The sequence below is a fragment of the Astatotilapia calliptera genome, chromosome 6 (assembly GCF_900246225.1).
Source record: "Astatotilapia calliptera chromosome 6, fAstCal1.2, whole genome shotgun sequence".
NCBI classification, from domain to species: Eukaryota; Metazoa; Chordata; class Actinopteri; order Cichliformes; family Cichlidae; genus Astatotilapia; species Astatotilapia calliptera.
This window is the reverse complement of record NC_039307.1, coordinates 37850733-37877576: the sequence shown is the minus strand read 5'-3', so window position 1 is coordinate 37877576 and position 26844 is coordinate 37850733. Positions and strand designations below refer to the sequence as shown.

Here is a 26844-nt window from a genome sequence, read left to right as displayed (position 1 = left end):
CTACTGATTACTGAGTTCATGTTTGAAACTTTGATTTCTGTTGCGTTTAACAGGATTGTTGGAGGTGTGGTCCTAAACTTTTGATCAGCTGTAGAAACAGCCCATTTCAGTTTAATTGTTGTGGTTGTTTTGTTTGTTTGTTTTTTAATAAATTGCATGCTCAAAAAATGTTTTGTCTCACCCCCATTTCTTCTTGTTGCATGTTGAAGCTCTATTTGGAACCTTGTTAAGATCCAACCATGCAAAATATGAATTTTTGCCCATTTTCAAGTGGTCTTAAACTTTTGATCGGGACTGTACCTTGTTGATGTCATAAGAGAACTGATAGGAAGGCAACACTAATTCAAATAACTACTCATTACAAACAAACTATGTACTGAAAGCACAACACATCTCACCTTTCTTCCTGATGCTCTGTTTGAACGTAGCAGGGTTTCTTGGCCATCTCTTGATTTCATTCTTGATTGGCTGATTGGATATTTGTCTTAACAAGCAGCTGGACAGGCATGCCTAATAAATGAAGACTGCCTTAACTGATCTATGAGCTTCACTAAGATTAATGAGAGTGACATTACTGCTGTGAGAATTGTGCTAAAGAAGTTGAGAAAAAACTGTAAAATTTGTACTTTTTGTATTAAAAAGAATAAGATTTGTAACATTTAGTTGGCAAAAAGAATAAAAATCTGTGGTGTCAGTCACAACAGGTCTTACTCTTTCCATGACTGTTCGCTCCACCTCTGTAGGCATGAACCCAGCCTCCTGGATTTCTGACCACTCGGCACTCCACGTGAGCCTGTATTACAGCTGCCTTCTGCACACCCATATCACTAATCCAGCTGTGACAAATCCTACTCGCTGCTAAATCTCCTCACCCTCAACTCCCCAAACCCTTCGACAGAGAAGCCATCGAGCATCCCATCGGGTTCCCTCTACACAGATGTTACAGCTGGATTGCAGATGTGTAAATAAATCACTGATCAACACTGTGAGCTGCATTTTTTTTTACAGCGGGACAGCCGATGTTACTGGGTGCTATTTGTTAAATGAAAAGAAATACACCATTCAAATAAAAGTGAAAAAAAAAATGTAATTGAGTGCAGTATTGTTTAATCTGCAGCACTCACAATCAACAAACAAAACGAGTTTACTAAAAATGAGACACCCGTATGTTAGGTGAATATTTTCACACTCAGTTCTGTGCCTCCTTTGTTGTATCTTTATGCAGTCACTTTCCCCTCCATCGCAGACTTTTTCACACACACTGCATCTGAAAAGCCACAAGCACTGAGGACAACCCCACACATGCCTCATACCAACTCTTTAGCCTCCTGCCATCTGGCATCAGGGACTAAAGTATTTAGGTCCCCAGTGTCAGACTGCAACACTTTCTTCCTGTAAGCCAACAGAAAGATTAATACTCAAGGAAACTGGAAACATACACAAATACACTTCCCTAAGTGCTTGCACTTTGCAAGAAAAAATGTACATCAGTGAAGGTGTGAACAACTTTGACTCCATTTCCTAGTCTTGCCTCTTGATGACCTTGTTACACACTTTGAATTTTAATATTAATATTAATTTTAATATTAACCTGCCAATCCAAGTCAGTTCCTACTTCAGAGTCCACAGGTGAGTTTTTAAGGTTGAAGTCTCCTACTTATGTACTTGAGGTGCTTTACTTAAGTATTAGGATATTTAATCTATTAACTCATTCACTGCCATTGACGTCTATAGACGTCAATTGAAAGCATACGTTTGAAAATGGCTGGCAGTGAATGAGTTAACATAAAATCTATTAATATATCTATCACATAGGTGGTACTTCTATACCTATGCTATAGTACTCATGTAGCATATGAGACAACACAAAGGCATAATAATGTAATGTCACAATGTAACAATGTAATGGGATACTTTTGTAATTCATAACTTTCACTACTTAATAATACTGAAGAGACCTACAGACTGTCGCCAAGTTTTTATTCATTAAACTCTGTCGCATCCATCATGCTAGGATCTACGGTATAAACTGGCTTGAGGCAACTGTGAATGACTGTGGTTTAAATAAAGTTGAATTCAACTGAATTGACAGACTAGGAAAATCTCTTTGAAAATGAAACAGAATATTTAATGATACTTTGCTCCAAAAAAGTTGTATATAAACACATAGGCACGACATTCTAGAACAAAGAGAGCTCAGGTGTATTAAATTCAAAGTGATCACTCTCATGCTCATCTGTATAAGCACCATCATCAGTCAGAGCTTGATGGCTGCTTTAAATCCCCTGACTGAAGGCCTGTTGGGGATTTAAACCAGAGTGAGCAACGAGTCTGCGGATTTATAAACCTGGGTTGAAAGTCAGGCTTCATCTCCAGGGGACACAAGACTTCTTATCATCTGTGAAGTCTGAAACAGACTCTGAGAGGATCTTCACATGTGATGCTGGTGTCGATGCCGCCCACATGAAGGCGTCCAAAGCTTGTCAAAGAAGACTTAAAACTGTAACTGCTGTAAAAATGGCTGAATTAAGGCTGACAAAACTTGGAATAAGGGAATTCTATTTTACACTTTAACTAAATTAGCAAATATTTCTAAAAGCACCCCTTGGCTCGGACAAATGATTAAGAAAATGGATAAATGCATGAATGTTTTATCATTTTGTAGCAATAAATAGCAATACACAAATAGTTTGTAACAGGTGTGTAACTTCACTCTCAGATTGATTTATTTCTCGATTATGTCCATGTGTCTGAGGTTTGATGTAAAGTGAAGCCCTGCCTTTTTATGTAACCAAGCTTTTCACACACACGCTCATGTATACTTAATATTCTTATAAGGCCGGCTGGAGTATAAAGCCTGCATGTGCGAGCATGTGAGCAGCTGCTTAGCATGTGGCCCCTCCCACCAACCGTTTGACCCCAGTTTTACTCATTTCACCGGACTCCAAGCACCCTCCTCCCCCCCAATCAGCAGCCCCCCCAATCTCCGCCCTGCTCTCAGCTTTGTTTACTCCCGAAACATCCGGACCAACAGCTCGAGCCAGTCTTTGCTCTGTAAACATATATTTCACCATCCAACATCAATCACACACACCTCAGCATCATGCGGGGGCTACTGGATAGCAGCTGGATGAGGTTTGGACCAGCAGGCAGAGAGTCGTATGACTGGGTGACAGGATCTCCTTCAACATCAGAGCAGCAGGTGTGTAGAGTTCAGCTGTGTAAATCTGACAAATTAATCCTTTATATTAAAGCTCCCCCAACAACAACTACTACCGTACTAATAATAATAATAATGAATGAAAGAAACATTTCTCACCTAGCTTATTTTTGTGTATCCTTGTTTTTAAATTAAATGTTATAATTTTAAGATATGAGTTATTCCAGCACTGATGCTGCAGAGCCAACATCTGTTGGAATAACACCATAACACCTTAAGATGAGTTACTGGCTCCTCTGCTGCTTTGATGATAGCAGATGTTGGTTGTTAAGGAAACAGATTTTTACATTAAGCTCAAAGTTGCAGCTGTTATGTTTAATAAATACTTTTATGCTACAGTTAAATTAAAGGTTTTTTTATTTAAGTCAACTCATTTTTTTTCAGTTAATCTGATTTAATTTTCACCTATTATATGTTCAATTCAATTCAATTGAATTCAATTTTATTTTATATAGCGCCAACATGTAACTCTGTGAAATGCAGAGTTGCCTCACTTTCCTGTTGCCTATCCAGGCAGCACTAACTAATTGCTAGAAAAAGTGAGGCAACAGGAATTAGGGACACTATGAGTGGACGTAAGAAGAACATGTTTCTTCACACGTTGTTCTCTCAAAGCTGGAGGGCTGTAGAATCACCCTTTGTTTCTGGATCAAACCGTCTCAGGGTTATGAGTGATCAGCACTGCAGATGTGCAGGTGGGACAGCTTAATCTAAAATGAAATCAATGTTATCTCACTGCAGAAACAGCTGCTGCTTATTATAAATTGCCCACAGGTGTGAATCTTAGTACGAAAGTCTGTCTGTCTCTATGTGTTAGCCCTGTGACAGACTGGCTAACTGTCCAGGGTGTACCCCGCCTCTTGCCCTGGAAAAGCTCCAGCCCCCCGGCGACCCTGAAAAGGATAAGTGGAAGAGAATGGCTGGCTGGATGGATTATTACAGCAGTTGTAGTAGTAGCAGTATTCTACTACGAGACAGCCAGGTTCCTTTTGTTTGTACAAATTTGTTCATAAAATACAAACTGTAATAATTCAACAATTTGTAAATGAAACATTCTGACACATAATTTATGCACTGTTAGTGAATGAGGGCTGTTTTTTGGTTAAATGGTACATTTTTTCAGTTTAAACATTTGATTTGTTTTTAATGTTTTATTGTGAATAAAATCTTTTGGGTTTTTTTGGGAGGGGGGGGGGGGGTATAAGGTTATATACTTACCTGTACATCATTAGCAATCTGCATTAATTTGCACATCTCTTACATGAATGTGCTTATAGATGACTATGGAAGTTCTGACAGTGCTGACAAATATATCATGAATTCTTCTTTGCTGATCTCTAGGACAACAGTTTTTATGGACTCGAATTAGGATTTCCAGAAAGTGTGGAGCTGGTGGTTTACATTATCCTTCCAATTGTCTCCGTCCTCCTGCTGGCTGTCCTGGTTGGTCTGATATACTGCTGTTATTCACACAGTAAACTAAGCTTGGCTAACATCATCACTCTTGACCTTGAGGATGCAGAGAGCAGCGTTGAGTTTCTGTCCTCTCTGACCAAGAACGCCGAGCGCCACGCCAGCACCAGCTCTGATGGATCCGATGGAGTCTTTGTTATGGTCTACCTGCCTCCACCGTACGAGGAAACGCTCACCAAGATCACCAGAGCTGCCAGCCTATCCAGTTCCAAAGATGTAGAGTCCATAAAAATAGAAAATATAGAAGCAAAAATGTGTCCAGAGCTCAAATCCACTGGGTGACAATTGTCCTAAACCAGACCCAGCCAACTTAACTATCATCCAACTCTCCAGCGCAATAGAAAACTTTAGCTTCTCTTGGTTCCTGTTTTGATCTTAGTACACATCAAGTCTTGTGTGTTTTTTTTCCTCAACACTACATGTAATATCTTTTCTAGCAGCAGAGGGCAGTAGCAATCTCTGATAAAGCAAACACACCACATGCCAGTGTAAACAGATACTGGAAAGGACCATCTAGCTGTTCAAGAGCCAAACTGGACTTAAAGGGAACAAATGATATGAATTGCATGCTGGTCTTTATTTACTGTCTTTATTAAAGTTGATTCTGTTCATCTGGACGTAGCGTTTTCAGTGGGAGAAATATTTCATTATTTATCCAGGCTTCTTCAGTCTCAGCTGACTGCAGGTTTACACAACCTTATAAACAATACATTTGCACAACGACTGAAACTAGCACCACTGAATGAACAGTGGGCTGGGAGGTCAGTTTAACCCCAGTTTAACAGTTAGAAAACCTGAAACTTATGGATTTCTAACTGTTTTGGGGTCAGGACGAAAGAGTTAAAAGCCAGAGAGATGCAGTGTTTAGAGAAAACGCGTCTCAATTGTGATTGTGTGATTCTCCTGACACACAAGGGATCAGTAAGGGTTAGTGTTGTAGCGTCCTGATGACACCCAGTTTGTGCTCCAGTGGATGATGAGAGTCAGACATTAAATACTGATCCGTGTCCGTAGGTTTAAGGCACACATCAGCTTTTAAATGTCCACATTACTGTTGTAAATCTCACGGTCTATGAAGGCCAACCTGCCATTTTTCGCATCCTCCCTGGTGAACTTGCTGTGTTGACCCACCGTGTTAATGTGATCAGTGAATTGTGGTATGTCCTGAGATTTGATTTTCTCCAGGTGTCATCCACATACCTGATCCAAAGCTTGTTGGTGTTCCATGGTAGGATAACAAAGCCCCCTTTTCCACTTCTACCATTTGCAGGTTGGCCAAAATCGATGAAACTGGGGAACCCATGGCACAGCCATGTTTCTGCCTGTAGTACTGACCCTTATTTCTAAAATAGGTGTAATGAAGACAGTTCCAAGAGCAAAAAAATGTGGTAAGTGCAGAGAGTGGTCCTGTTGCTGAGGTTGGGGTCACCCTGTAATCTCTTACAAACTACCTCCACTGCTTCAGTAACTGGAACACAAGTGAAGAGAGATGTAACATCGTACCAGACCATTGCTTCATCTGCCTCTATAGTCAAAATCCGAGGTGTTCTGGATGTGGTGTTTATAAGATTGGGGAAACCTGGAGGCTGAAGAAGTCACTTGAATGAGTGATGAAATGTTTCGCCCACTGAAAACGCTACTTCCAGATAAACAGAATCAACTTTCTGGGATTTCCTTATACCTGAACGATTGAGCATGCATCAAGACATTTACTGCATGTGTGAATACACTTGTTTGTGTTCTCAACTTGTTTCGGATTTTCTTTCCCCTCTGTGACATGTGACCGTGACATGTGTGTGACTTGTCCCCAAGGACAGAGTGGAACAGAGAGAAAGACAAATGTAGAAGTGCAGGATGAAGAATCTAAAGAAACTGCATCAAAGACTGACCTCTAGTGGTAACAAGCCAGAATGACAACATCAACAAATTTGCTTACTCTAATATGGTTTTAATACACTGTATGATGTACACGATCACATGTTATGGTCATAATCTTTAGTAGAAATCTGATTTATGTTCCCAACACTGCACATGAAACCATGATAGCGGTATTATTTGTAACTATGCCAGGCTGAAAGAAGCACAGAATTGTTTTTAGCATTTGTTATTGCGTCATATATCATGTTTGAACAAAAAGATGTCTTCATTATTGAGGATCAAAAATAATTAAACTACAGCCCTTGAAGGGCTATCACCTGCCAACAAAAAGGTCCTGCATTTGAATCAAGGTGGGATCAACCTTTCTGTGTGGAGTTTGCATATTATCCAGTACTTCAGCAGCCTAACACAGTCCAAAGACATGCATAGGGGTAAGTTAACTGGCGCTTCTAAAGCAACTGGGGTGAATAAAAACATGAAATGGTTCTGGATTTTTGACACTAAAGGACACCTTGTTCGTCTCTGTGAGGCCAACAGCCTCCGACTGTATTTGACACCTTGCAGTAAGAACAAGTTGGATAGCTCTGCACCGTCCTGCTAGAACTGTTGGGGCTCTTGACAAAGCTGAAAGTGAATCTTACTTGTCGAGTACATCCTACATCTATATTGTGTCTCCTGATGCTAAAGTTTAGTAATCAACCTCACACTGGTGATGAGTGCTCCCACTCTGCCTGCTCTGTCCTCTTTCTGGTTTTGTGTAGAGACAGGCAGGGTGTGCGAGGCAGTTCCTAAAGGAAGTACACCTACTGGCTGACTGTTTTAAAAATGGCTTGATGCTAACAGCATCTTTCTTCCTTTTAACACCTTCACCACATTCATGAACTCATCACATATATTTTGATGGTAATTGAATTTGATTGTTTTGTTGTTGCTATTCAAAACTCCATTATCTGTGTGGTCTCACTGTTTTGTTTGTGCTTTGAGCTGCTCCATGGCAGTACCTGTGCCATAGGACATTATTATCTCTACTTATCTAAGTCACTGGTTAACATTTCTGTATTCTCCTCTTCACACTGCTCATCTTAATCCACATTTCCTAGATTCAATTCAGTTCTTCCAGACAACTCTAAATCTTTACTTTACATGCTTTAGTTTTATTTTATTTTCACAAATCACTTTATTCCTGTTAACATAAGATTCATTACTAATGGCATTCAGCAAAGTACTCAGCTGCTTGCTTATCTTTGCACTTATCCTGCAAGATGAGCTTAATCCTGCAAGAGAACAGATTTGCATTAGTTTATGTATTCAAATATTGCAATTTATTAGGAATAGCATATGCACTGATCTCACAAATATCTATTCAATATTTAAATATTGAACATTATTAGTAAAAGCAACGAGTTCATCTTAAAGGTCATGTTTTCAAAACAGATAAAGACATAACTCACTCTTTCTTTAGCTCCTTCCAATGGGCTGCCCCAAAACCTTTTTCACTGTGGAAATCATGAAAATAGGCACTGAAGTGAATTTCACTGAGTACTCACGGTTCCTTCTGTTAATAATTGGTGTAGTTGCAAACAAAACATTCAACTTTCTAATCTGATCACAACAAAATCTCTCAGTTGTCATCGTGGATCTTTGCTGGTTCGTTGCATCCTGTGACATCATACCGACAAATTACATAGAAAAGACAGAAAGACCTACACCAGATCGACGAAGAGCTTCATCAGACAGCGGACATCGTCTTGTATGTCATCATCAATCAAGTCTAGAAGGAGAAAAAGAAACAAACATTTTTCTAGTTCAGATGTAGATTCTGTTTATTTACATTGTCTAGGCTTGACGCTACAATTACATCTGATATTCTATCCATCAAATTTCAAGAAAATAACAAGTGAAAGATATTAAAAATCTACAAACGTACTTATTTGCCTGTAATGAATGATACTCACCCATGCAGTTTATCGCACAAATATTTGGTGATGAATTTGTGCCGTTACCACAGACCAGCTGATCCCAGAGCTGGAAAATGCCATAGAGTGTGTCGTCCGAGTCCCCAGAAGAATTGTTCTTCTGCCAAATGCCATCGTCTCTCAGCCCGTTACTGACCAAACTGGTGTTAAATTCTGATACGTTTTCCACAAAACAGACGACTGGAGAAGAAAAGAGAAGCAAACTGACAAATGTTTTTCAAACGACTGGGCATATATCTGTTTAATTTCCTCTGGATATTTATGGCTCCTAGAAGTTGCTAATAATTCCATGACTTAGTTTTTCCTAGCACCACCAACATTTCAAAACATGTCTTTTAACATATCTTAAACAAACCCGAACCAGTTTCACCTAACATTTTTACCACTAATCTGGTTGATCTGGAGGAAGAATATTTATCTGTGTTTGGGATCATTATCCTGTTGCAATATGAATCCTTCTCAAAGATGACAAAGCAGCTGCCATCTGGCATGTTTCTTTGCTATCACAGTGGTGCTTAATAAGTTGCTGAGAGTTTGCTTTGTCATTTCACGTGAATCGTCGGATCTCAGTTGTTCACATTAAAATGGGATTTCAGAGAGGAAACAGAGTCGAGCCCACAGTTAAAGTACCTTAATAATGAAACTAAAGCATAAGAGCAAGATAGAAGAGTGAGTTGGGCTAGCTTGCCATTTAAAGTGAACACCAAATTACTGTTTATATTAAAGATATACAAGAAAAAAGATGTCAGGCATGACTCTTGTCATACTCCCAGTTTGTTTACAAGTCTAATGTTTTGATTTCATCAGCTTTCAAAGACTCTATACGAGACTTAAAACAAATATCAATATAAAATCGAAGTCCTAAAATACAATAAATCCATTAAATTAAATCTATGTCATTTCTAAGCAGACTTCAGTGCATCGTTGCCACTTACTCTTGGTCACGAACTTCTCACTGTCCAGTCCTGAATCTTTTGCTTTCTGTGGAAGGCTGCTGGTTGCCCAGATCAGTTGGTCTCTCAGTTCACATTTTGGCACAATTCGTCCACCGGCCCAGCTGCAGCCCAGCACTACCAGGAGAAATATTCTGTGTACCCTCATCTTGAGTTCATCTGTCGTCTCTGACTCAAAGAGCATACGTGACTTAGAATATATCATCTGCAGAGCCGCTGGCAATAGGCCATCTCTTGTTCACTTTAGATAAATGCCATTCCCTGAATGGAGCACAATAGTTATCCCCACCAGCAGCCAATATCACATGGCTTCTGAGCTCAAAAGAGGGTGTGGGAAGAAAATGATATGTCTACCTGAAACTCTCTTTTCTTGTTTATAGGGCATGCCTTCATGTAGCTGAAAAGACCTGGCTGAGAGTGTAAAGGACAGACGAGGTGAAGCTGAATTATCACATTATCAGGATTCATAATTTCAGAGGATCAGGTGTTTGAGCACACAGTGTTACTACAGTAACCACAGAATGTATTAAATATAAGGCCACCTGATTCCTGAGTGCAGCTGTCATTTTATATCCAACAAAAAGAAGAACAATAACAAGTCCAGCAAAACAGCAACATAAGAAGAGCAAATCATCTTCACTCAGGAAGGAGACTAAAAAGAAGAAACCAGAAGTACAACACATTATACAAGCAGTGCTCATCTTCATTTGACTTGCAACATTACCTCATATTCCACAGTCCAAAAGTCAAAATGCTGGGTCAAAGTCTCAGGACCGTGACATAGATTGCATATTTATTCAGGTACCTGACCTGTGTGTATTTTGCTGTGCAGAACTTACCTCCAGTAAACAGACCAAATAACACGAACAATATCATCAGTTGTTTTAAAGTCAGTGAAACTTTAAAGGAAACAAAAATGAATGCACTTTATGTGTCAACATCCAAAATCGAATTTACAAAAGCTTGCCAGGTTTTCACGACTTTAACTGCAGTACGTTTTAATGCTTGATGATGATTATCATGATAAACAAAATAAGCTTATTTGAAATATTTGTCAAGAAACCTTAAAGCAGATTGTCGTGAACACAGTCACAGTTTGCTGTTCAATAATTTCTTCCCAGGCATCATTGTAAGCCTACAAGGAAGTCATTGGTTAAAAATAATAGTGAGGGAAAAAACTGTCAACTGTGAAAACTGTAAAATTTACTGCAAGCATCACGGTTATGTCTCCACAAAACGCACGAAACAGCAACAATGATCTGACAGATAAATTCAAGCTACACAAAGTCAACCTAAAAAATAGCCTAGTCAATGTACGATGTTTGTGATGGCTGCACTTACAGCCACACAGTGGTAATTAGTGATGGGACGTTCTGTATCGAGGCTTCGGAGCGTGTGTCGAGTAATGGAGGGGGCGTTTCCGCGAAGCGCGTATCGAGGCTTGCTTCATTTATGGGAGGAGCTGAAAATGATGACGTCCGAAGCCTCGCTGCCCGGCTGTACCACGTGACTGGTTCATGAAGCGGTTCGAACTTTGCCGCAAATAATCATTTTCCATACTGCCAGCATAAATATACACAGTATACTGCCATCACTACACTATAGGTGTTTTACACACTCCTTTTGTTGTTGACATTTACAGGCTGTGTGCAAAATGCCACACTCTTCAAATTCATGCCAGCTATTATTTTTACGTCCAGTAGGTGTCCTGCTAGAGCAAATGAAGCTTCATGAAGCTTCGCGTTGGGGTGAACCAATTGGATGAAAAGCTTCAGTGCTTCATGGGGCTTCATCTGCCCATCACTAGTGGTAATATCACCATGTTAGTGTAGAGGCTTATAAGTAATATTGCATTCACATTTCTTTCTTTAAATATAGGAATTTATTTACAGAACAATAAATAACTGGTTTTGGTTTAGAATTCATTCACATATCCACATAACGCTGCATTCTAAAATAAGTGCGCACATTTTAGTTTACACTGTTATGTATGATTAATCTTTTGTTTTCTGAGTTACCTTAGTTGCAGCTGTTCCAGTCCCTTGATTAAGGAGCCAAGAGGTGGAAAAGGGGCGGAGCGAGCTTTAAAGGAAGGCTACAAATTGGTTCACGCCATAACTCGGGACCATGGGGGGGGAATTGGAGTTCATTATGTTTGGTTTAGTTAGGTTTTGTGTGTTTTACCCCTTTTCCTGTTTTTGTGGGCTGATCAGCCACTATTTAAGTTTCCCCTTTGTCTCATTAAGTTAGGTCAGTTTGTTTGAGTTATCAGTTGTGTTGTTAACTTTGAGTAGAGTTTTGTTAGTTTGACCTCTTTTATGGGCCCAAGATTTTGATTCTTTTTGCATGAGTTAACCAATTATGTTTTTTGGGTTAAATAAAAAAATCATTTTTTGGACTTTAACCTGTGCCTAAGTTTCCTTCACTGCTCGGTCCATCACAAGTGGTGTCAGGAGTGGGATCAGCAGTTGAAGGCACAGGATTTTTTTTTTCTCTTTTTTTCCCCTCTTCACTCATCAAGCCATGCACAGAATGGGAAGGAGTGGCAGAGGAGCAAAAGGAGATTGTCAAAACCAGCCAGTTGGAGTTGTAGAGCAAGTAGAAGGAGGAGAGGAAAATGGAGCCTCTGGAGGGGTGGATAGTACTGAGAGCCAAGGTAAGGAGCCGACAATGTCAGAACTGATTTCCATGCTTCGTTCTCATATGGGTCAGCAGGAGGCCCAGGAAGCAAGAAGAAGGGAGGAGTTTACCTGCCAGGAACAGCGCTTTAGAGCACTGCAACATCAGTTTCAGCTGTTGCAGGTAGAAGTGCAAGCTCGTACCTCCCCGGTCCCTGAGCCTCAAATGGAGGTCTCTGAGCCTCAAATGGAGGAACCTGAACAACCAGAGGTAGAGTCCTTTGAAGAGGAGGATCCTCCCTGTGCTGGCTCCAGTAATGAGCAAATACATCCTCAGTCAGGTCAGTCTCGCTTTTATGAACCCAGGCTGGAAAAATTGACAGAGGAGGATGATATTGAACATTTTTTAACAACATTTGAACGCATGGCTGTAGTTTGCCAGTGGCAAAAAATGGACTGGGTTTTTCATCTGATTCCTTTACTCACTGGCAAAGCAAGAGGTGCGTATGTTCATATGGATATGGATGACTCTCTAGACTATGACAAAGTGAAAGCAGCTATCCTTCAAAAATATGACATTAATCCTGAGACATATAGACTGAGATTCCGTTCACTGGAGGTAAAACCTGATGAGAATCCAAAAGAACTATATGCAAGATTGAAAGAGTTATATGAGAAGTGGGTGAAGCCAAAAGGAAAAACGGTGCATGAGGTTAGTGAAATATTAATTTTAGAACAATACTTGAGAATGCTGTCTCCTGAGTTACAGATATGGATTAAAGAACGCAATCCAAACTCTGCAGCGGCGGCTGCAGAGCTAGCTGATGTGTTTGTGGCAGCACGGAGAAAAGGACAGCCATGGAGCCACACAGCATGGAAAATGAGAGATGGTTCAAAATCTGTCCCTCACTACCAGAAAGCAGGGGTGAGTAAACCTCCAAAGAGCCAGTCTGTCAATATGCCGTCAAGACCTCCACCCAAGACTGTGATTTGTTATTTGTGTGGGATGGAGGGCCACACAAAACCTATGTGCCCAAAGAATGCTACAAAAATAACGCAGATGTGTTTTGTGCCCCGACAAAGTGTGGAGCCTAAAGTGGAGTTTGAGAATGGTTTCAAAATGACCTTAGTTGAGGTTGATGGGAAACCATTAAAGGCCCTTGTTGACTCAGGAAGTACTCAGACTCTTGTGCACCGAGACTTTGTACCCGCAAATAAAGTTAATGTGGAGACAATCCCTGTTCGCTGCATTCATGGAGATGAGAGATCATATCCAACAGCAGATCTGTACATCAAGGTACAAGGACAAACGTATATTCTAAATATTGGTGTTGCAGAGAATCTGCCATTTCCAGTAGTGCTGGGTCGAGATCTGCCTGTGTTGTTTGACTTGCTGAATCCTAGTTATACATGCAATGTTGCAGTAACAAGAGCTCAAGCTAAGAAGAAAGAGGAGTCCCTACACCCACTCCGTGCCTTGCCCTTCTATGATGCGGACATAGAGACTGCACCCGGGAAGTCTCGTAAGTCACGTGGACAGAGAAGGCAAGAGAAGTTTCTACATACTGTTGTTCGAGAAGCTCCTAGCACAGAGCCTGAGTTACCTTTGGGTTTCAAAATCCCTGTTAATATTATTGAAATGCAACATGACGATCCATCTCTAACATCTCTGTTCCAGAAAGCTGCAGAGAGGAACCAAGGAACTAAACAAGATTTGAACAGCAGGGGGGAGTTTCTGCTGAAAGATGGCATTCTGTATCGTCAGCAGGGTTCAGCATTGCAGTTGGTGGTTCCTAGAGCAGTCCAGAAGGTGGTGCTCTCCTTGGGACACTCCATTCCATGGGCTGGCCACTTGGGAAAGCACAAAACCATGGCCCGCATTAGAAAATATTTTTATTGGCCTGGTGTGCGCTCAGATGTAACACTGTTCTGTAAAAGCTGCCCTCAGTGCCAGAAGTCTTCTCTTAAAATCCCCTCCAGAGCTCCTCTCCAGTCTCTACCAATTATCAGCACTCCATTTGAACGGCTAGGAATGGACATTGTTGGTCCTCTAGATTTTGATTCTTTTTGCATGAGTTAACCAATTATGTTTTTTGGGTTAAATAAAAAAATCATTTTTTGGACTTTAACCTGTGCCTAAGTTTCCTTCACTGCTCGGTCCATCACAATGTTATAAAGGGCTTAAAAGTCTTTGAAAGTTTTCTCACCTTTACTCTGCACACAAAGTGAAGTTAATTTATTGTTTATATAGGTTGACAGTGGCTTATTCTACAATCATAAGTGCATGAAATATAAAAGCTTCCTGTTGAGCTGCGGGGAGCGCTTATAAATTAATTAGGGCCTAGAAATTTGACTGCTATCGGGGAGGGCGTTCCCGAAGCGGGTAAAATTGACCAGCAGGGTGGGCAAACCTGGGCCTTAGAGGCTTTTAAATTAGTCGAAAAGTTAGGTACTGAGGTTTTGAAGATGAAGTGAAGATGTGATATGGTAATAGAAATAATTTACCTTGGCAGTCAGTGGCAGTCTTTTGTTATAAATGTGTGAATGTATAAATGAAGTGTAAAATTGTTATTTGGATGAATGATTAAATGTGCACATTGTTTTGAGAGGAAAGGCTGTGTGTGTGTGTGTGTGTGTGTGTGTGTGAAAGTATTGTGTGAATGATGCTACAAAACCGAGCTAAAGAATGGTGATCTGTGTGAAAAAAAAACTGTTAATTATCCTGAGGATTTGTGCCAAAAGAGCTCTGTTAAGTGTGCTGGATTTTGATGTGAATGCTTGCAAATGCAAAGAGCTGAGTATATTTGTGTGTGTGTGTCTGGCAGGAAGTGAACAACTTTGCATGCCCATAAAAGGAAACTGGCGGATGTGTGGAGTGTGCAACCAGAGAAAGAGAGATGTGTTAAAAATCTAGGTAGTGTTAAGAAATGGTAATGAAAATGATATTAAATAAATGTTTTAGTGTGTTAATACACGTGTCCATGGACTCTTCTCAACTTGAAAACATGAGTACAGCGGCAAAATGATAGATTAACAGAATTAGGACGAAGACAGGCCAGGCTTTGGCTTAAAAGTTTGACAGCTTCACCTCTCATTCTGTCCTTATCCTGAGAAGAAGCTTAAAGGACAGTCACTTTCCTGATGAAGACAGAAGACAGACAGAACTGCGATGGACTGACGATGTGGACTGAATCTTTGACTGACCGGACACTGAAACAAAGACTGGACCAAGGTTAGGATGAGTAAATGTTGACAAACAATTAACCACGCAGGGAAGAGAAAGGGGATGCTTTGCTTTGCTTTGCTTTTGGCAGGGGCAGGAGGAGAAGAGAGAGAGACTGGAGGTTCACATGAGAGTGTGGAGCTGGAGACTTAATCTTGCAGCTGGTAATTTTTGGTTGCTGATGTTTGCTTAAGAAAATTATGTTTTATTGACTGGGTTTAGATTATGGTATTACATTATATTGTTGGGAAAATGCCAAATGCTAAGGGGGAGAAAATTTTTGACATTACTGATGTTACCATTAACCAAAGTAGGCCACTGTAGAAGTGTGAAAACACACCGGCTCACTCCTTGGCGGCCGCTTGTCGGGGCCTGGGGCCTGGGGCTCGCTCGGGCCCCTTTGGAGGTGGGGTGCCCCCGGCCTCTCGGCCTGGGGCTCGGTCACTCAGGCACAGCTGGGGGCCGGCGGAGCTCACGGGCGCGTCACTGCAACTCCCCCTGACTTCTGCTCCGCGGCTGCTGGGCGAGCCCTCATCTGGGACTCTCCTCAGCTCTTACTGGGACAGTGGCGCGGCTGCCCCTCTGTTGGTCTTCCATGGTCTCTTGTGTTCTGGGGGCCTCTGGATGTCTGGAGTTTTGATCTCCTCCATACCTGCTTCATACCCTGGAGGACGGGGCTGTGGCCCCCCCACACTCCCTAGCAGATCATTACATGGAGAAACCTTTGGAATGCAAGCATGCTGATCCACACAGGTATGCACACATGGGTATTCACAGACGCGGACTAAAGCTTTCTTGGCTGCTGCCTCAAAGCACACTGTGCGCTGTCTATCTTGCGTGCTGCACAATATCGTTTATTATTTAGTAAATATTGATATCTATGGCTAGCTAGTTTATTGTGATGGTGCTTTGTTTTCTCTATTATTATGTTGCTCTTTGTTGTTTGCTGTCTCCTCTGTTTGTTTTTTTTGTTTGTTTTTGTTTTTTTCTCCATACAGGTGACCCAGGAGTTTTTTTTTTCTCTCTCTCTTCCCCCCCTTCTCACCGTCTCTTCTCCCCTTTGGTTTTCTTTCTTTCTCTCCCCCTCTTTCTCTCATTCATTCCCCCTGTCCTATTTATTTAAAAAAAATAAAAATAAAAAAAAAAGACAAAGGATGAACTGAAGCTCTGCCATCACGTAATGTCGCATACTGCTGTTTCTGATGTCATTTAAAAAAATAAAAATAAAAAAAATAAAAAGAAGTGTGAAAACGAGAAATTAAAATTTACAACAAAGCTTACCTAAGAGAATTCAGGATGTGCTGAATAAAAGCAGCCATACTAAATATTGACTTTCACGTTGGTTGGAATTGTACAAGCCCCATTTTTGCCTTATATGCTGTATATGGTGTTTATTGTTTGGGTTGTTTTCCATTGTAGTTTGATGTAAAAGCAGACTGGCCTGTCCTGACTAGGACAGAAAGAGCGACCTCCTCTGGACAGGAGGCACTTCTGCAGATATCAGACTTGCCACATTTATATAACATGTACTGTATATACATATGTTGGTTTGGTTCAGAAGCGTGGAAAACAGGAAAAGGACCCCCATGTGGGATTCAGGAGATGGAATGTAAAATCAGTGGGTAGATTTATTAAGAAACTCTCAAAGCAAACACAAAACAAGGACGTCAGATGAGCTGGCGCTAAATAATCAAAACTAGGAATCACAAGAGGCATAGATATGAACATGGACACTACACAGATGGATGAGTGAAGAGCGAGCTAATATATACTAGGTAACGTGAAACACCGGGGAACTCAGCTAAAAAATCAGGAATAATGTTAATGGAGACATAAAACTCAATATGAAGCACACGAGATTATCTAAATAAAACTGAAACTAACACACACACTGAGAACCAGACTAAGACATGCGAACCCGAGAACCTGAGAGACAGAAGAGAAACAGGCAAGACAGGATAGAAAGAACAGAATGGAATTACAAAAGGAGACAACTCAAACTACAGAACCAAGAAGATGAACTTGAGTATAAACAGAAACTACAAACAGAGGATATAATAAATGCAAAGAAAGCCATCAAAATCTGCTCCTGAGAAATGTAACTGAGTGACGGAAGATAAATGAAAATGTTACCAAATCGTAAAACCATCAACAAACAGCCTCAAAAGTTCCTAAATTAATGTATTTTCCGTTGCAGCATATTGAGAGGTAAAACATATAATACTTCTTGTATTTGTATGGCTTTTTTACAAGCGATTCACGTAACTTCCTGCAGTGTTTTCTTATGATAGAATCCATTTCTAAAGCATGAATGCAGAAGTGCACATGTTTCTCTCGTGGACGGATCATGTGGGGCTTTTGTTGCACTAAAGAAGATATTGTGCTTATGTAAGTAGTTAATGCCAGAAATGATAAGGATCATGCCAGACAGTACATGTATGAACATATCACATACCTGGATTGCTAAAAACAAAACAGGTTTTTGAGCCAATGACCTGATGAGAATACAGACGTGTTATCATAGTGCTTCCGTTTTTGATTCACATCAGAACGAATGTGCAGCTCAGAGAAGGACTTCATGCACTGCGTTGGTTTAGTATCTGAAATAAAAATGTACTTTAGTTGAACAAATACAAAGTGTTTCTGCTATTACTGGATAAAAATCTGCTTGAATGTTCCCCAGTTTTTAACTATTTTTAATTTGATTTTAAGTTAGAGGGAGGGTCAGCAGACAGCTGGCATGTGAAGATAATCAGTTACCCCGGTAACCCCAGCTGAAGTTAATTGTCTTTCATGAACAGAAAGCCTGGATTTTCCCTCATCTCAGGGTTAAGTTGACAAATTCAGAGTTGTTAGCTAAACCTGCTTTCTGGAATAGGGCTCTGGTTTGCTCTTGTGTTTTGTGGTTTCACTCTCTCCGTGGTCTGGCTTGGGTTGGGCATGCATGGTTCTACTTCTGGATGGAGGCGTGGTCTCCCGCTCTTTGGTCATCCGCTTCATCACCTGGATTCTTCTTCTGCAATGTAAAGTAAGCTGTTCCACTCACCTCCCAATCCAGTATCACGGAGTAACATTGACAGCATTTCTGACAGACTTACCTGGACTAATTTACCTCTCCGCTCACGCAGTGAAATGCTGTCCAGTTACCTGCTTTGGCTCCATGCTGTGATCCTCTCTGTGCAAGCTATTCTTTCATGAAAAACAAAACCTGTGGCCCTCTTCAATTACCACCAATTACAAAAATGCAGTAAAAGCAATAAGTCTATTGGAATGATTTCAGTTTGTTTTAATGTTAAACATGGTAATGTACTGCAATCCACAGGAGAAAAGGATTAAAACAAAGACAGACATGTAAAGTTAAGATTGCATATTCATGAATATCACATTTACAATATGAATGAGCAGAAAATACAGTTAGATGTTATTTAAAAGTGACACACTACAGCTGAAAATGATCCTGGCAGGCTGAACAAGGAAGGTGCTGCTCCCAGACTTCCGCATTGTGGCGAAGGACACTCAAAGCTCTCAGAGTGCAAATATCAAAGCTCGGCTGGTAGCTTTCCTGTTGATGGTTTGGAGACGCACGGAGGTGCTGAGACTGTTCACTGTGGTGTTCATAGCTGTTACATGGTGAAAAATAGCATGAACACAAGCATTAATACCTTAAAGTCACTGATAATAGCTTTGCTTGTCTCAAAGGCTGACTGCTCTGGTGGAAATGTCCAGACTCCACGGTCTTGGACTACAGCTGGCCAGTTGAGACGGTGGTCTCATTTTGAGCAGATTTTAGCGTGTCCTTTCAATTCTTTGCACCCTACGTGTGGGGTGTGTACCTGGAGGCAATGGCCCCTTTCTCCACCATGTTTGGTTCTGGTTGGGGTGACACATTAGCTCCAGTCTCACGGAAAGCAAAAGAGCGACTATTGTCACCTGATGCTGTCCAAGAGGGTGGAATTGGAGTCTATTTTCAAGATGCAGGGGTTACTTGAGAAGTTGCATTATACAGAGAACTACCACAACAGTTACCTGACTAAGACTACATGCATGGAAGCATTAGAAAATACATGTAGCAGAAATTACTTATTGCTCAGTATAAAAGTTATATATTTCTGAAGTAGTTTAATCACTAACAGTGAAAACTGAACATGTTTCTTTTGCATTAATGAAATAAATCATCTGCAAAAGTAAATATCACATGTAAAATGTTGGCCTTTTAAAAACATATTTAGATACATAAACACTTTTAAACAGTATTAACAAAAATGCTATGTTCAAAAAGGCAGCTATATTTATTCCACTCTAAGCAAGATCATCTCCAAGTGGTTTATGTCAGACACACTGAACTCAAGAGCAGACTGTTTGATGTCTCTAAGAATCTAAAGATTTCAGGACCCTTCATGGGAGGCATGCCAGAAAAACATGTGCTTTCTAAAAAGAATATAAAAAGACAACAGACTGAAGCTGAATAAAGACAATGACCAGCTAGATAACTAAACCTAACCTTTCTGTATAAAAAGCTGTCTGAAGGGAATGCTGAAAAATAAGGGCTCATAATGCAAGAAACTTGACCATATAATGGCTCAAAAAGATTTCAGGGTTTCATCGAGGACTAATTCTATAGAAATACACAGAACTTTGAACTTTAAGATGTGGGGATTTGAAATAGTCTGCTAATTCAGGAATACTTTTGTCCCTCTTCCCGCTCCACCACAATCACCCACACATGCAGGGCCTTGGGGTAAAGGTGTGTCACCAGGGTGCAGGGGAGGCATCCCCCCCTCTGTCCCCTTCTGGCTGCCTGTGCCTCAATTTTATCCCAAAACATTCACATTACTCACTATAGGATCTTGGGGGTGGGCACGCTACACGGAATCCAAAAGACCATCAGGGTGTACGTCTCACCCCTGGCGTCGTTGCCCACCCCTCAATTTTAAATACACGTAGACATTGAGGGCTAGCAGGAGGGACCATGCGCTTACCTGCTGCTCTCTGGCAGGTAGCTCCATGCCCTCCTGGGTTTTAAATGCACCTTAGAACACACATGCATCAACACTACATATGAGCGGGTGGAGGGAGGTTTGGAGTCTTCACACACCCCGTGTGTGCAGCCTTGCTGGAGCGGGGGGGCTAGGAGGAGGAGTTGGCTGTCCGACTGGGGTCTGGAATGTGGGGCCTCCTTGCTGCTGCTGCGGAGTCGGGGCGGTCTGTTTCTCTTCACCCCAGGGAAAAGGGTAACACTACCTGGGTCTGGGTGCAGTTCCCCCCTCCAGGGGCGGGGGCACCTAGACCCGGTTCGTAGAGTACGCTTGGGGAGTGTGATCGTGTGTACAGCGTCTCTTTATGTCTGTCTCTACGTTGGTTGAGTGTGGAGTAAGTGCATATGAGAGCATGAGGGTGGGAATGGATGTTTGTGTCTGTGTGTGCCTGTATGTCTGTGTCTATATGTCAGGTTGGGTATCAGACGCCACCTCTCTGGGGACATCTCAGGCCCTCCAAGGTTTGGAGGCCTATCTCCCCCCACCACCACTTCCCCTGCCAGTGGCAGACGCCCTCAGACATCGGTGCGTTGGTGGTTCTTTGTGCCCGGGGATGGGCGTCCAGGTACACACCGGCTCACTCCTTGGCGGCCGCTTATCGGGGCCTGGAGCCTGGGGCTCGCTCGGGCCACTTCGGAGGTGGGGTGCCCCCGGCCTCTCGGCCTGGGGCTCGGTCACTCAGGCACAGCTGGCTGCCGGCGGAGCTCACGGGCGCGTCACTGCAACTCCCCCTGGCTTCTGCTCCGCGGCTGCTGAGTGAACCCTCATCTGGGACTCTCCTCAGCTCTTTCTGGGACAGTGGCGCGGCTGCCCCTCTGTTGGTCTTCCTTGGTCTCTTGTGTTCTGGGGGCCTCTTGATGTCTGGAGTTTTGATCTCCTCCATACCTGCTTCATACCCTGGAGGACGGGGCTGAGGCTCCCCCACACCCTCTAGCAGATCATTACATGACGGAACCTTTTAAAAAACAAGCGCGTCCATGCTCACAGGTGTACACACGGGTGATCACACCCACAAACTACACCCTTTTTGGCTCCTACCTCAAAGCACACTGTGTTCTGTTGATCTTATGTGCTGCACAATAATGTTTAATATTTAGTATTTACTGTCATATTCCCATATATCATTGTGATGTTGTTTATTCTATTACTCTTGTTCTCTTCTGCTTGTTTTCTTTTTTCTTTCTCAACAGGTGATCCAGGTGATTGATATTTGTATTTTTTGTCTGCTTATTTTGTTGTTTTTGTTTTTTGCCCTTTATCCCCGTCCCTCTTCTCCGCTGTTTTTCTTTCCCTTTCTTTCTCCCCTTTCTTTTCCCCAGTCAAATCTGTCCCATATTTAGGAAGTGAAAATAAAATAAACAATAAAAGGTGAATCAAATAGACCATTCAGCAAGGCTGGGATGGTCAATTTGATAAAGTAAATCCGTTGGGCATCTTTCTTCGCCTTTAGACAACAATTCTGATGGCAAAAGAGCCAAACGGGACAGGCAAAAAAAAAAAAAAAAGGAAATACTTTTGTCAAAAAAAGAGTGAAATATTATCATTTTAATGAGCTATTGTCAGAAACAAATGAACATCTTCAAAATACCTCAAATATTTATGTTTTGTTATGTTTTTCCTTTTCCTCCGATCTGAGGCCAACAGTGTAACTGATTTTTCAACCGAAGAATATTTGATCTTCTGATATTTGTGCTGAATCACTGTTCAATGTTTTTCCCATGTGTTTGTCAACTAGAACCTACCACTGGGATCGAATGTTTGCTTGTCCATTTGATATTTTTCCTATTTTTGTTGAAACTGAGAACATGTATGTTTTATATACAAGTGCTGTACAAAAAAGAATGATAAATAATGTAAGTATAACTATTTTGCAAATAATGACAGAAAAAAACACAGAAATGGTCTTTCATCTGTTTTTACATTTTAAGCTTTTATGCCTTCTTTTTTATCTTTTAGCTGTAACAAGGTAAATCACTGATGAAATACAGGAAAAATCCCTTGTAATCGCCACAGCAAAGATTCATATAAAACCAGCTTACCCACAGGCCTTGGAGTGGATAGTGTGTACTCTGCCCAGCTGTCCTGGATATAATCCATGCACATTCCTCCCCAAACGTGATCTTCTGTAGAGAAAAAGAAACAAAATTCTGTGTGAAAAACTTTTTGCTCTTACTCCTGACATTGCTACACTTCATTAATCATGACTCAGATATCCAAAAATATAAAATAATAAAATTACATTTGATCACATGAAAGTTCATGAAATCAATAAGGTTACAGACTTTTCTAATACATTTTTGAAAGCTAACTATAGGGCCAGTTGTTATTTCTTTCTCCAGTGGGCTAGTAGAGTTTTGCTCCAGCAAGATAGAGAAATCAAATCCAAGCTATCTGCCGAGTACAGTGACTGCATTTGCTTCTACTTGGATTTCTGCATATATTTGGGATTTACTGTAAATGTAATACTTTTATGACAAGAATGATCTGATGTTAGCCAAATATATAGTTACTCCACTACTGCAGCAGGATAGATGTGAAAGCTTTTTTGAAGTCTTTCTCCTTTCAATTTTGAAACTTACATATATACACTTTTACACTGTTCAAAAAGAATTGCCTGACATTCTTTTGGGGGCCTTGTGCTCAATCCACGGCAGTGTGGAGACCAATTGGCATTTGACAATGAAGACAAAATCGGCAGATCCACCACTGGCATCCTGTGCTTTTCACAAATAAGCGCATGCTCACCCTACGCACTTTAAGACAGATGTAACAGGGTCTGGAGAAACTGTGGAAAACGTTGTGCTCCCTGTCACATGGTTCAGCATGACCGGTTTGGTGGTGGGAAGAAATCACCAGGACACCATCTGCCATCTTATTAGCTTGTCATACAAGCATGTCAGGGTCAGACAAACTACTGAGTGTTATTTATGTTGTTGCAATGAAATTTCTGCAAAATGATCCAGCCTGCCACATCAGAATTTCATTTTGAATTAAGGGGTTGTGTGTGAATTCAGCCCTTTGTAGGCTGATCATTTTAATTTCCATCAAACGATGCCATCCTGCCGTTCCTAACACAATGCGCAGTTCAGTATAGATATAAGCATGACTTTATTTTAACAAGTTTTTTTATTTCTTTCTTTTATTTTGTAGCAGTATAATTTACATTTATTACTTATACCATAAGTAAATTTGAGGGCTATTTGTAACAAAGTATTTACACATTATGGCATTAATACTTTTACTTAAGCAAAAGGTCAGAGTGTTTTTTGAGAACTTTATCCAGATTTAGTTTGAGAGAGTGACCACTCACTTTGGTTTTAACATAGCTGGTGAGACAAGCTCTTTGGAGTTGTGAGACTCTCTGAACTCATGCAGCCTCACAGCGACACCGGATCCTGCCATCACTGTCCAAGTTAATGTCTGCAACGGATCCCAGTGAAGGTCAACAATGAATCCACTATCACAGTTCAAGTTTGAGAGTTTCCTGAAGAAAACACAGGAGACACAATAATCTCTGCTGAATAATGCATTTCTATATCATCAGTCAGCCTTTAAATCTGTGAACATGCCTAATGACAACCCTAAGAAATACAGTCATCTTTGAGCCTCTAAAGTAATATATGTGTGCAGTATTCTGGTGTCATGTGCTAATATATTTTGATGGGTAATGATTATTTTGACCACTTGAGGTTGCTAGTGAGAAGTTACTGTTTTAGTTATGTTCATAGTGTCGTATTTTTAGTATATATAAATATAGTATTTTACTAACTAATAATACTAATACTAATACTAATAACTATATTTTGTACAGCATATTTAATCCAAGTATAGTTGTAGGCAAAAGAAATGCAGTCAAAGCCTGCATATAAAAACAATCACATTAGTGAGTTTAAGCACAGAATAGGAAAAATATAATGAATTCATTTATTTAATAACTTTGGCTTTGAAATATGTTTCCTACATAAGAAAAGCCTTGTTAATTGAAAAAGCAGCGGAGGACGTGCAGCCTTACCTTAACATGAGAGAGTCATCACATCTATTCGTCCTATCAACCCGAGACCAGATACACTCGATTCTGCTCACTATTTCCTATCCTATGTTTCTCTTCTCTTCTCTGACAGAGAAACCCAACACTAAGTGCTCTGGCAACAAAGAAAGCTGATACTAGCAACTTTAATCTCTCTCTGCCTCTCTCACTCCCTCACTTGCTCACACACAGACACATGCATACACCTGTAGTTCCAATTTGACCTGCTAGTAATTTGCACAGAGAAATATGTGGGACATCTTATCTTGCATACACACATTCATTCATCCAGAACTTCAAATTCCTGTAAAACAATGTTTCTATCTTCAGTTCAGAGGTTCGATTTTTTTTTTTACATTATGGCGACTGGGTTGGTTATCATAAAGAATATCAGATTCTGCTGTAGACACAGGCTGGGACCTCCCACAGTCCACTAAGCACTTCTACTCCAGTTGATTATTTGCTATAATGGCAGAACTTTTGTCTTCTGTTTGGTCCTTAGTCTCACTTTTTCTTTCATTCTTTCTTTTTTTTTCGGTTTGTTTTCTTTCTACTCAAATCAGTCATGGCAGAGCATCTGTTGGTTCCATGAAAATATCTTCTGGTCCTTCTTCTTATCTACAGTTTGACAACAGGCTATCACACTGTTTACCCTATAAAGCCTTTGAAAGGATGTTGCTGTAAGCTGGTGCTACATTAAAAGAACTGAGCTGAACTGACCTCAGTTTAATTAATATTAACATCTCCAAAACAGGAATAATACCTGGAGCGTACAAACACAGAAGTTGACACTTGTTCAGACGAAGAGAGTTCAACATACCTAGGGTATCTTTGTGTTATCTGGTTTCACTTATTCTAACTTACCCAAGTAATTGGTTGACATCATCTAACCAGTCACAGAGGCGTGTTTCACAGATCATATGACTTGTTTTCCACAAAAAATGATCCCAATGAGTGGCGCCTGCTGCAGAAATATTATCAAATGGTGATATAAATCTCTACAGATCACAAAAATGTACCAGTAAAATACAATATTGTTGTTAAAATGATGCTGATAAATGTTGCAGAAAATGTTTTAGTTATTCTGGCGATTTAGTGCACACAATAAATATTTTAATTCCAATTAATAGTTTTATCACCAAGTGCGTTCTCACTGCAGATTATTATTTGTAATGTGATGGCTGCAGTTCACACTGAATCCATTTAAACATTAAAGCTTACTATCACACAGCCTAATAAAGGAGATGCTTCAACTTGTCGCAGATCAAAAGTAAATCCTTTTTATTGGTCGAACAGGTATCCTTGCTGTGTATTCTGTGTTTGGAGGTCCTTCCAGGAATGTTGATGCTATTTTCTGAAGATTTATTTGGTCAGTAGGTGATAATTTCATACCTGCTGATCTTTAATCTGGATCTTAACCTGCTCTGTAGCAGGTTTCAAAAATATTTAAAATATGCTCACAAATATGCTAATACAATAACAATAACAATCTTCATCATAATCACAATCATAATAATGGCATCAAGTGCTGAGATCTAACAATAAAAAACAAAAAAAATCAACGTGTACAATGAATTTACATCTATTAATAAATCTCATTTTTGAACAATATCCTTAAACTACCTCATGGACGTTGTAGACCAGAGACTGAGACTGAATTGTTCTTTCAGACACCAATTGATTAATGCAAAGCACCAGCACCAGCAACAGGAGCATCACTCCCACAGCCAGACTGGGACCGGATCCTTAAACAAAGCAGCCATTGAGTGGAAGGCTGGGGAGGAAAAGAGGGGGGGTTGCTATACATTTTCTTAAAACACAACAAAACAAAACAAACAAACAAACAACAAAACATTACCGAAAATACATATTTTGTGTTGGGCAAAACATACACTTAAATATACACACAAAGAAGACACTTATATCTGCTGTGAATCATAGGAAATGAATTATAACTGAACTGAAACTGGACAGATACAAACGCTTCACACACACACACACACACACACACACACACACACACACACACACACACACACACACACACACACACACACAGAGCGAGAGAGAGAGGGAGAGAGAGAGGGGAGAGAGAGAACAAAAGCCAGGGATCAACAAAAGCCTAGGATGCCATGAGGAGACAGATGCTGCATTCACGTGTTCCTCGTAAAGTCTCTTTTACCACATACACATGTAGCCAACAAACAAACGTGGAAAGTCGAGTGTCTCTTTCAAGTGCAAAAACAAAAATTGAAACACCTGGGTTTTCACAAGATAAAAATAAAGGGTAAAGATGACATAAAGCAGAAAAAGTTAGAGTACTGAGAAGAATACACTACGAGTAATAGCTCAGTGGAAATCCACAAACGTTTTTGTAACCACAACGTAATCCCCATCATTCGAATAGGATTCAAATCATTTTAGCGCCTTTAGAGTTTAT

The 26844-nt window shown here is 40.5% G+C and overlaps 3 protein-coding genes across 4 annotated transcripts; 2 read left to right on the top strand and 1 right to left on the bottom strand.

The window, feature by feature from the left end:
• The first annotated feature begins 3002 nt into the window (after positions 1–3002).
• On the top strand, positions 3003–5322 carry smim28 (small integral membrane protein 28). Its single transcript, XM_026169388.1, has 2 exons — positions 3003–3202; positions 4562–5322. Exons 1-2 carry the CDS (start codon positions 3104–3106, stop codon positions 4973–4975), a joined length of 513 nt encoding a protein of 170 aa, XP_026025173.1. The 5' UTR covers positions 3003–3103; the 3' UTR covers positions 4976–5322.
• A 1302-nt stretch (positions 5323–6624) lies between these two features.
• On the bottom strand, positions 6625–11630 carry LOC113023379 (lysozyme C, milk isozyme-like). 2 transcript variants are annotated; one of them, XM_026169386.1, is made up of 7 exons: positions 11519–11630; positions 9855–9911; positions 9483–9668; positions 8527–8727; positions 8279–8342; positions 8023–8067; positions 6625–7845 (listed from the first exon to the last, which is right to left on the bottom strand). In XM_026169386.1, the coding sequence occupies exons 2-7, from the start codon at positions 9883–9885 to the stop codon at positions 7776–7778; spliced, it is 597 nt and encodes a 198-aa protein (XP_026025171.1). In that variant the 5' UTR covers positions 9886–9911; positions 11519–11630; the 3' UTR covers positions 6625–7775. The 2 variants fall into 2 exon arrangements, with proteins under 2 accessions (XP_026025171.1, XP_026025172.1); XM_026169387.1 differs by lacking the exon at positions 9855–9911.
• A 230-nt stretch (positions 11631–11860) lies between these two features.
• LOC113023378 (uncharacterized) lies at positions 11861–14158 on the top strand. Its single transcript, XM_026169384.1, has 2 exons — positions 11861–13415; positions 13543–14158. Exons 1-2 carry the CDS (start codon positions 12024–12026, stop codon positions 13543–13545), a joined length of 1395 nt encoding a protein of 464 aa, XP_026025169.1. The 5' UTR covers positions 11861–12023; the 3' UTR covers positions 13546–14158.
• The last annotated feature ends 12686 nt before the right edge of the window (positions 14159–26844 follow it).